Raw genomic sequence first — 11,223 nt, 5'->3', positions numbered from 1 at the left:
ATTTCGCCATGGGCTGATCGGATTAGGATCGGATTTGGATCGGATTAGGATTTTCCTGCAGGGCTTATCGCCCCGCCCGACGATAACCGCGGGACGAGCGCAATACGGTGGATCCTCGACGAATGACATGTGGAAGGATCCAATGCTGATCCTGTACGGTACCCAAGTAGTATGACAGCCATTTTCACAGATTGCGAGGATCGTGCGGGAATTGAAAATCGTGCTAGTCATGCTCGAAGCAGGAAAGCCGTGTGGGTAGTGGTGGCATCGAAAACTAAGAATAAGAGTGCAGCACGGTAGTGGCAGTAGTGGCAGTTGTGGCGATGCGTGGTACTGCAAGTAGACGAGAGAGCCGCACTCAATGATCTTCAGGGACGATCAGCGTTGAGCTTAATTGGCCAAACCCTGTACAACAGCGGACCTTAGATCCGAATCCCAGGCCTGGCTATACCCATCCATCAGCTAATACTTGTTTACTCATAATACCAGGGGCGAGCGGATTTAAGTCTCCAGACTTCGAACTAGTCAAGGCACACCCATATTCTCTTGGCAGCAGTGCGCTATTGATTGCCGCAGACAAAAAAACGAAAAACGATCGGCCACTTTGTAAAGGCCAAAGCTTGACTTGCCTTTTCTCCAGAATCTTTCCACCCGTCATTTTGAATGGTGAGCTGCTGCTTGGTCGCCCGCGCCCTGTATCACCCTCTAGTTATACTGACGTCAGGTCAACGCCGCCCAGCCGGTGCGGATTACTATCGCTATCGTCGGTGTTATCGGCTTTTATCAAAACGTTCGTAACCCTAATTTGGTAACTGTGATGACCTCATTGAGCGAAATTAATTACGAGAACGCGTCCCGGATCTAAACAAGAAGGTCGGGGACCATGATGACACCTAACATTCTACCGCAAAGGATGTGGACTACCGGATCAAGATGGAAGAGAAAGCAATATTTTCGAAACGATGCAGTATAGATAACCTCGCGAGAATATACATTATGCTATTTAACGTGCTATTCGCTTCACTAATCCTAGTAGCAGAAACTCCAAGCTGATGCCATCGGCTCTACGACGATTACTCGAATATCAATACTCTTATCTAGAAGTTGAGCGACTTAGAGGCTTCTCCGCTTCGCCAGCAGACAGCTTCCGTAGCATCAATAGCCTCTACATCGGTCATCGACGATTCTGCTGATGGGCTTCATATTACAGAAAAAGACATTTCAGAAGCGGAATGAGGTCCTGCAGATGGCTTGGCAAAGTTTCGGCAAAACTATGGAGGAAGCCGAGGGAGCTTTTTCACCAATAGTATCCTTTTAGCGACTAGTGCACCTTTCATAGAACCCCGTCCATATACTCCAATGTAAGTCAGTTTCCTATACTTATCTAGGATTATTAAGGAATCCTACCTCTCAGTACGAGGAGGCGCTGCTCCAAAAGTTGGAACTGAACCTATTAAACGGGAGAACCAGTAGCTGCAACAGTGTATTCGAGAGGTCAAGAATGTGCTGAAGAAGCAAAATGATAGGGAGGCGACGAGGCCAGGGGAAACTCTACTGTCGTAGGGAGAGTTCTTGAGGGAGTGCCTAGTTCTTCTCTTTTCCCTTTGCTGTCGACCGCAGTTCTACTTTTTGCTTATGGTTACAGTGCTATTATCTCAAGAACCGGAAGTTCTGTAGGCAGTCACGAATCAATTGTTTCTATTTGATATGCTATCTTTGGTCCATTCTCTCTGCTGAATTGTCTTGGGTGAATCATTAATACTACTAGCAGAGTTCCCGTGGTAACAGGTTCGACTATAGTGGTGTTAATTTACTGGTGTATTATATATGACATCATCAAAACACATCTATTCAGGAACAAGCCGGACAATATCTCTCTACCTAGGATATAAGATCATCTATCCGTTCTGCACTCAACAACCAACTACTTAGCTAGCTCATAGTCAGACGAAAAGGGACGCTACACCTCTCACTGAAATGCCATACGTCTATCAAAGCGAGGGTGTTGTGTCGGAGGAAGGTGCAAATCCGTTTCTCGAGCACCTTCCTCCCGAAACGCCCGTCTACCACTATGATCGAGAGTGTGTTATGGACAGCCTCCTTTCTCCGTATTCGGTCGAGGATCGCTTCATCGTCTTGAAACATTTCCCGCCAGAGATGTTCGCCGAATGCGACGATTTACCAAAGCGCTGTGATTATTCGCCGATACTTCGGATTCTTATAATCAGAATGCCTAGTCAACCGCACGAAGAGGCGGCTGCTAGTTTCGAGGCAATGATCGTGACAATTTCCAGGAAGATGCAAGTCTATCGACGGATTGCGGCCTGCGGAGCGACTCGAATCGATACTCCTAGCCGAAGCAAGCAGGCAGATCGATCATGGAAGCCAGCCCGCGAAGCGAGGGAATTTCCAACAGTGGCATTAGAAGTCGGCTTTTCAGAGACAACTGCAAAGCTGGAGAAAGATATCGCTTGGTGGATCAATTAATCAAAAGGCGAAGTGAGAATGGGGGTCACAGTCGACATCAAAAGAAGATCAGGCTGCATTGAAATCAAATCCTGGATCCCGGCATTCGAGCCTTCCACACACCTTGACTATGTCACATTATGTGGCCGCCACGTCGTCAAAAGATACATTGATAGTCTTCCGCCACCTCAGGTCGCCCAGGGAGTTCTCTTCAAGAGGGGGCGAGATAACTCTGATCCTACGATTGAAGGGGAGGGCCTAACCATACCATTCCATACTCTCCTGTTGGATGAACCAGGCGAAGGCGAAGGCGATTTCGTGCTAACAGCTGAAATGTTGTTGCATGACTTGGCAGAGCGTGTTTGGGATTCGATCGAAGACGCTGAAAAGATCCAGGCTAAGAAGAGAGGCTAGACTGGAAAAAGGACGTTGATGCCGTGATGCTTTTGACTGCAATCAACCGCGACGGCTATGACTTTCGGGCTTGGGGATAACTTCATTATGCGGGGTTAGCTCTAGAATATCTCTTTTAGTATATGAGATGTTTGCTTGCTATATACTTTAGCCTATCCTTCAGACCGAGCTTTACTTCTTGTCTTTCCTCTTCAGCTTCGATCCTTTCGTCCAGAGGTACAGATTCAATTATAGTTAGAATTATCATGCCTTTTTCTCTAGAAGAGATATTCTATGCATAACAATGCTTCTCAGAGAGTATGCGGCAGTAGACTTAGTATTTAATTACTGGAAAGACTCTAAATAGTCTAATCCTCTTAGAAGAGAGCTATCTAGATTCTTTTATCTAGTGATTCTAGATAGATTATACAACAAAATCATTCTATTCTTGAAATGTAGAGACTGATTTAGAATTATAGTATTAAGCTATCAATCTATCTATATTTAAACAATAGGTAGTCAGTTTCTCTGAAAGCACAACAAGTTTTTCTACTCTTGTACTTCTACTAGACCTTGCAATTACTCGCGGCGAGCCGGACTTTCTGACTCGAACTCGCGAGTAATTGCAAGGCCTAGTTAAGAGAGTCGTAGAGAGCGAAGTAGGCAGATATTACGATTTAAATTATAGCCTTAGTTAATTATTTATAATTACCTTCTTATTATTTACTATTTATCTAAGGAGATAAGAGAGTATTTACAGGGTAATTATTTATTAAGCGGAGTAGCCTATCCCTAACTTACCTTCTTTAACTCTTCTTAGACTTTAATATTAGTTAGATTATCTAGCTTACGATTTACCTAACTAGTTATTAGAAGATAAAAGTAACTAACTAGCCTAACTATTACGATAAAGGATTATAGTAGAGAAAAGAGTAGGCGGAATAAGTAGATAGTAGCGTAGAATAGAGAGATTATTAATAATTTAAGTTAATCTCTTTAGAGATATAATAATCGATTACCTATTATTTCTGTAGATTACCTAAGTTACCGATAACTTCTAGAGCTAATTAATAAGAGATAGATAAACGTCGATATCTATAACGAGTAGTATAATAAGCTATTCGAAGAAGTATAATAAATAGACTTAGAAAATATCCTATAGGAAGAGTTATAGGGGGCGGACAGAGCTAATAATAACCTTAATATTAGCGACTACTTATTAATAGCTAAGGGCTACTAAGTTAAATTATTAAGTAAGGCTAGCTAATCTAGCTAGGAAGATAAGAGTAATACTAATCTTATTAACTAACTTATTAACCTTATAAATTTACAGCTAAAATATACTCGTATAAAAGATAGATAAGAAGACGATCTCCTATAAGACCTTTAGAAATTAACGAAGGAGGAGAGATAAGCTACTAAGTTATTAGATAATAATATTACTACGTTAATTAGGTTTACTCTAGCTATTAGGAAATAGTTTAAGGATTATTTCGATAGCTAGGAATAAATTTATAAGAGATACTTTCTGTTACTCTAATAAATAAAGAAGAAAGAAGACGAAGAAGTTCCCTTATTCGATATTAATACCTATATTTTAAATTACAGAGACTATATAAAGACTATAGCCTTTATAAATAAGCTAAATATAGTTACTAGCGGAGAATATATTTAATAACGCTATCCGAAATTAATATCTAATAAGAGAACTAAGATAGGTAACTTCGCCCTAAAGTATTAGGGCGATCTAGAAGAAATATCTAAAGCGGCCTTAGTTAATAATGTTCTAGTAAAGTACTAATAGTTAGAAGAATTACGAAAATATTAGGCGTAAGGGCCTAAAGACTAAATATAAATTTATTAAGTAAATTATAGAACTAAGAAAAGAAATAATTTAAATTTAGGTAATAACTAAAGAAAGAGTATAGATAGAGAGATAGCAGAGAAAAACTATAGAAAGCTATAGAACTCTCTAGGCTAAGATCGATAGGGTAAATCCGACTTATCTACGCTACTAGATAATTTCGGTCTAACTTCTATTATATAAGGATAAAGATTAGGCTTATCTAGCAGAATATAACTAAATAAACCCAGTCTATTAGATCTAGAATAGGAAGACAAAGACTTCTAAATAAGGCTAGCTAGCGTAAATAGTATAGTATAAGGAGATATAAGTAAGATAGTCAGAAAGAGCGATAATAGGCTATAAAAAGGGTATAGAGTAGTTAGCGTTACTAAAGGAGTTTATTATTCTAGCTAAACTACGGCGGGCTCGGACCCTACTATAATAGCAGAGCGGTTTTACGTTTATTTTATATATTCGTATATATTCGGTAGGATTATAGGACAGTAACCGCTAACTAACAAGGGCGGTAACACCGGGAAGTAAACCCCGCTTAGTAGCCTACCGATCTTAGTCTTTTCATCATCCTTTCCATCAATTCCATTTATTAATACGTTCTTTTTATAGAGCGGTTTCTTGTAATTCTATCCCCTAACCTCGAGGGTTTGTCCGAGGCGTAGGGTTTCTTGGCGTAGAGCCGTTATTGAGGCTTCGCCTTTTAGCACGGAGTATTTGTGGATTGATTGCGGAGTAACATAATTCCCAGTTAAACCGGTCAACCCAAACACCACAGTAAATACGAAATTTGAGGTTGCTGTATATCATGTTAAGTGTAGCAACCCGGGCACGCTAACCAACTAGTCCAAAAGACTGAAATATACCAGAACGCATGTTCTGGTATGCCCGGGGATGGTATAAGTATCGCATCAATGTTACCTGCGGGTAGCGACGGCTACGTATAGCCACCTATCCCGCAGTGCCGTAACATATCAATAACAACATGTTCATTTGCCTAATTTTTGGTGAGATAGCACTTGTTATAGAGGGAAATAGCTCAGAGTCACTAGAATATTAAATAACTGATTATTTACACGTATTATTAAAATTACATTCCCATAAAGTGACTTGACTCAATATATCTACATTCTCACTCCTTCAAATACTTCCCGACCGAGGAAGAACAATCATTATATTACATTTAGCACTCGAATAAATCCAGACCTTATATAAAGTCTTGGGTGTTGAGTTATTAAGTTGTAATATTATGTATTTATTATGGTGTTTGGGTTGACCGGTTTAACTGGGAATTACATTACATCTCGTCGTCTTCCTCGGTAATCTTCAACGCCCCAGCCAAAGCCAAGAATGGCCTAGACATAGGGATTACGTGTGGCACGTATCAAGCAGCCTTCGAACTCGCTGTAGAACCACCACTTCCCGGCTTTAGAAGCAGTGGACGCTCCAGCAAAGGAAACAGGCAAATTTTCATCGATTCGTCGACAAAATAGTCGCAAAAGAAGCATTTATCGCGGAAGGCGAAGTGATAGCTCCTGCTGGCAGATAATTTCACCTTAAATCCACACTCCGAACCATCACCAGGGCCGCCAGCTTCAGATCCGCTCCATGACAGCCAGCAGATCTGGAATCACGCAGCTTCGATAAGCTGCCGAGTCCAAGTGCGTTGAGACTTACGTCAGTGTAGCATTTGGCGTCCACTCATCAACCACTGGCCTACTCCGCAGATGCGTATTTCACATATCCTCTACCTGCCGGTCATTTAATCAATCGAGCGCATATTTCTGATGATTCGCTGGTGGTCCTCATTCGCTACCATGTTCCTAGTTCGTACGCTTGCAGCGGGCTCTGGCATGTACATAATTAACTATATCTTCTATCGGAAATATCGATTACATCTAGTCGTCGGTATCTAACTTATCGTGCGATACGCAAATCATGATTTGAATGAAAATATCGCAATCAGCAGGCCACCCAGATATCCGCTCCGTGTATTGGAGGGCCGAACTCGAAAGCTGGAAGACTCAGATAAATTTGTCAGAGCCAAAAACTGATTCCTCGTTTCTCAACATCAACATCAAAGGGCGATCTTGTCGTTTTCATGCATCCTACTGCCCCCCATTCCTCCACGAGTTCAGCACCTGCGCCTGCACCCGATAGTACCACTCACAAACAACCACATAAGCCCTTGGAACAGTCAACGCCTTGACATCCACATGTTCAATGAAGAACACGCCCTCAGATGGCTCTTCCGGCTTATCGTCTGCATGAACCTCCCCACCCTTCGCTCTCCCCACATATGCCCTCCCCCCGGCTGCGTCGCCCAGCTCAAACTCAAACTCCTGGTTGCGATACTCCAACCCAAACACCCACCTCCTCCCTTGGGCCGGAGAGACCAACTCAACTTCATACCCCGTCTCCCTTGCCTGCTTCTCCATTCTCACCGGACTATATAGAATATAATCCTCCACCTCCGATACCTTGCCGCTTACAGCCGAAAACACCTTCTCACCGTACTTGGTCAAGAACGCGGACGGATATGCCACCCCATTCACGCGGGAGGTGGGCTGCCAGAAGCTTAGCACGTAGGGCCCTGCCATCAGCCGTACGGCCTCCCAATGCGTCATGAGATCCAGCCAGCCCTTCGCTGACCACCAGCGCTCGTGGCCGCCGAGTCCCGTCCACCGGAAAGGGGTGTCCTTCACTTTGAGATCAACATCGATCAATCCGCCGGGAATGGGCTCGACCCAGTGCAGCATGGGCGCGTTCTGCGTCACCGATACCTCGGACGGAAAGAGCGCGCCGTCCGGGTAGCGCGCGGGGGTGGTGCTGTACAGGTCGACGGCACCAACAACGTCCGGAGTGTGGAAGTGAATGCGCGCGTGCTTGGCGTCGGCGGTCACAGTGAAGACGTAATAGTGATCTGCAGAGTGGGACCAGATGCCGACCACTTTATCAGTGCACGTGTGCACGGTCGACGAGGAGAGGTAGTCGACGGTGGACCAGGTGGTACTATTATCCCACACCAGATCCAGCGAGAGGCGGAAGTTCCCCGGCCCCAGGAAGGCGTACGATGCGTCACGGTAGATACCCAGCAGGAGGCCACTGCGGCCGGAAGAGGACGTACCGTCGAACGCCCATTGTTCCCCTGCGGTGGCGTTCAAGCCCGAAGGGAGCTTGGGGGCGTCGAAATGTTCGACGGGGGAGGTGGAGAAGTTGAGGAGTGAGGTGGGTGTGTTGTCGAAGGCGGACAAGTGGTTCACCGTGCAGGTGGAAGGGAGGTCAAGGTTCAATTGCTCGTATATCGATTGAAGGTATTCTTCGGGGTTGCTGGCGGGGCTGGTGTGGGCGATGGTTGGGAGAGATACTTCGTACTCTATGGCCAGGCAGTAGGCGAGGAGGAGCACGGGGAGAGTGATGGACAGAAACTCCAATGGGATTCGAGCCATTGTGACCACACAATGGGGGATACCTTCTTGCAAGTGAAAGAATCTAGTAGCCGGACCATAAAAGTAAAGTGTTGGAGCAATGGGAGCTGATTATTTGGGTGTTAGGAGCTGGGATTAGGGCTTACGGGGCCGGTTGAACCGAATTGACGCCGACCGAATCTCCGAATCCGACCCTCCGCAGCTACGATGATGGAGGACAGTTGAACTAATACCAGCTTTATGATACTAGTCTTATGGATCTATCACCTCACTGTCAACCAACATGCCTGTTCAGCCATGTTCACTTCCAGCCGGGTTTTTACCAGCGGCGGTTTCTCTCCCGTCCCAGCAAACGGTGATCGCTGAAGACGAGACCGGCAAGGCTACGATCTAACACGATGCACCACTTCCAATCCCCGAACCGCACATGGTGCTGGTAAAGACGATCGCTGTCTCCATCAATCCTTGTGACTGGAAGATGCCTTCCCGCTTTCCTGCCCCCGGAGCTCGAATCGGCTGTGACTTTGCCGGCATCGTGCTATCCATTGGTCCTGAAGCAGCTCGCATCCGAAGAGACCTTCGCATCGGCGATCGGGTATGCGGTGGCATTCACGGGTCAAATCCTATCGATCTACCATCAGGTAGCTTCTCGCAGTACGTAGCTGCTCATGCAGACCTGCTCTTGAAACTGCCAAACAAGCTCTCCTTTGCGCAAGGGGCCGTTCTCGGAGGCAGCGTGTTCGCAACTCTGTGGATTGCCCTGTACGAGTCTCTTGGTCTGGAAGGGACCCCCGACATGCCTCTTCAGGACGATCCACCACCCGTGTTGGTCTACGGGGGTAGTACCTCCACTGGAACAGCAGCTCTCCAAATTCTGCGACTGTATGTTCTCGTCCCGGGTCACACGTTCCATTCCACACTACTGACAAAACGCATACAGCTCTGGATATCGTCCCATAGCCACCTGCTCTCCCCACAATAACGACCTCGTGAGAGCCGCCGGTGCTGAGAAGGTCTTTGACTACCGATCCGAGACCTGTGCAGCCGACATCAAGAGCTACACCAATGGCCGCCTTCGGCACGTTCTCGACATCATCACTGACCTCCAATCCCAACTGATCTGCTACGACACCTTCAGCCGCGTGGGGGGCAAGTACACCTGCCTTGAACAGCCCGCGGAAGAATTGCATCTCCGACGCACCGTTCGCAAGGAGATGATTGTTGGGTTGGCTGCCAGTGGTAAGGAGATTGCCCTGGCGGACGGCTACGAGCGCACCGCCAACCCCCAGTTGCGCGCCCGCAGTGGTGAGTTTTTCCAGACCATTCAACGACTAGTAGACGAGGGCAAATTCGTTCCTCACCCCACCAGGACGGTTGAAGGAGGATTCGAAGGGATCCTGAAATGTCTGGATATCCTTAAATCAGGAGGGACGTCTGGCGAGAAATTGGTGGTGTTTCTCGATCGAGAAAATCCCTGAAGTTATGCATCACTATAAGATGATATGGCATAGCTTTAACGTTGCAATCATTTCCACTTCAAACTTCCTTCACTCATAGCATAGAACTATTCAACTTGACTACCGCGTAACATTAAGATGCTGATCTAAAAATCGAAATGTCCTCTGCACCACCAGCCCGATCGCTCCGATCTTCGCCTGCAAACCACCTTCCTCCGGCGACCTCGCGATCCAGATCTCGCGCCGCTCGTCACCCAGATGCGCCAACGCATCAAAGACACGGAGCACATCGCTCTCCGGCTCCAGATACAGTGACTGCGTCGCCCCGGACACCAACACAGGGCACTTGACCTGGTCCAGCCGACTCGTCCCATCTGCGCGGGCGAGCGTATACTTCATCATATGTCGCAGCGTCTGCGTCGGGGAGTCGACGCCGAAGAACCACATCGCGAGGCCGACCTCCCACTTAGCCTGGAACGAAGCTGCCATCGCCATCGACATGATGCCGTTGACGACCCGCGAAGGCACCCACCCGGCGTTCCACGCGTTCAGCAAGGCCGGCGAGACGTGGTTGCGCACAAAATCCCACATGTCGTAGAAGGGGTCGATCGAGACGCAGGCCCCGATGCGCGGGTCGACAGCCGCGCGGAGGGCGTAGTACCCCCCCATCGAGGCCCCGACGACCGCGACGCGTGAAAGGTCCAGCTGCACAGAGGGGTTTTGCTGCATATACGCCGTCAGGAAGTCGAGGACGCGGCCGACGACGACCTCCCAGTCCGGGCGCATGTGCATCTTGTCGCGGCGAAGAGTGATGCCCTGGCCCGGTCCCTCGAAGGTGAGTACGGCATAGCCCAATTGGGGTCCGCTGGCTGCGTAGACGTAGTACAGCTCTTCTTGGATGGAGTCTGCACCGCCGAGGCTGAGTAGCACGGGTACAGGCTTCGTGCGGTCGCGCGGAAGGTAAAGGTACGCGGCGAGTTGGTAGTTTTCAAACGGGATCTTGAGCTGGCTTGCTTCGCCGGTGTCTAGTAGCGGTAAGGTGAGAGCATAAGTGTCCAGGACCTGCTGCGCCAGGGGCAAGACGCGAGCGTCCGGTGCCCCCGGCCGATCGTGGAACATGTAGCCACTGGCGCGGTAGTTGGAGGCGCGAAGGTAGGCTCGTCGCGCGGAGACGGTGTCACCAGAGTGCAGGGCTTCATCTCCCAGGGCTTTCGCTTTGTCGGCCTGGATTATCCACGCCCGATGCCAGCTCTCTGGGTCATCGTTGGTGATTTGGCCGGCTGCCACCAGGCATTCTGCGATTTCAGCTCCACCGTAGGGGGCGGCGGAGAGAATGCGGATGAATTCGAAGTTGAAGAATTCAGATTTGAAGAACCGATGCATCATGAGTGTATTTGATGTGTTCAATTTGAAGACTTAGTCGTATGGCTACCTCAGATTTTGGAAGTGCTGTGTTTTGCTAGTATAGTTAGTACATTTACTTTGACCCGGCCACATCTCCGACTACTTCGGGAGGGGTTATCGAAGAGGCCGAATCCGAGTCCGACTGCCTTAACAATAAAGACATTGCGGACTGCGTCTTCACATTCACTGCCAGAATTCACACAGCCGGACACTCTCA

The 11,223-nt window shown here is 47.4% G+C and overlaps 4 protein-coding genes across 4 annotated transcripts; 2 read left to right on the top strand and 2 right to left on the bottom strand.

Annotated features, from left to right (window-relative positions):
* Positions 1 to 1,977: 1,977 nt before the first annotated feature.
* On the top strand, positions 1,978 to 2,487 carry POX_f08135 (uncharacterized protein; the record flags this gene model as incomplete). Its single annotated transcript, XM_050116916.1, has 1 exon — positions 1,978 to 2,487. The coding sequence occupies one exon, from the start codon at positions 1,978 to 1,980 to the stop codon at positions 2,485 to 2,487; it is 510 nt and encodes a 169-aa protein (XP_049967055.1).
* Positions 2,488 to 6,825: 4,338 nt separating this feature from the next.
* Positions 6,826 to 8,166, bottom strand: POX_f08134 (uncharacterized protein; the record flags this gene model as incomplete). The annotated part of the gene is made up of 1 exon (XM_050116915.1): positions 6,826 to 8,166. One exon carries the CDS (start codon positions 8,164 to 8,166, stop codon positions 6,826 to 6,828), a length of 1,341 nt encoding a protein of 446 aa, XP_049967054.1.
* Positions 8,167 to 8,623: 457 nt separating this feature from the next.
* Positions 8,624 to 9,623, top strand: POX_f08133 (Trans-enoyl reductase ccsC; the record flags this gene model as incomplete). The annotated part of the gene is made up of 2 exons (XM_050116914.1): positions 8,624 to 9,027; positions 9,086 to 9,623. The coding sequence occupies 2 exons, from the start codon at positions 8,624 to 8,626 to the stop codon at positions 9,621 to 9,623; spliced, it is 942 nt and encodes a 313-aa protein (XP_049967053.1).
* Positions 9,624 to 9,722: 99 nt separating this feature from the next.
* POX_f08132 (Hydrolyase ccsE) lies at positions 9,723 to 10,985 on the bottom strand (the record flags this gene model as incomplete). Its single annotated transcript, XM_050116913.1, has 1 exon — positions 9,723 to 10,985. One exon carries the CDS (start codon positions 10,983 to 10,985, stop codon positions 9,723 to 9,725), a length of 1,263 nt encoding a protein of 420 aa, XP_049967052.1.
* Between the last annotated feature and the right edge of the window lie 238 nt (positions 10,986 to 11,223).

The sequence above is a fragment of the Penicillium oxalicum genome, chromosome VI (assembly GCF_001723175.1).
Source record: "Penicillium oxalicum strain HP7-1 chromosome VI, whole genome shotgun sequence".
In the NCBI taxonomy this organism is placed as follows: domain Eukaryota; kingdom Fungi; phylum Ascomycota; class Eurotiomycetes; order Eurotiales; family Aspergillaceae; genus Penicillium; species Penicillium oxalicum.
This window is presented reverse-complemented; position numbering and strand designations above follow the sequence as displayed.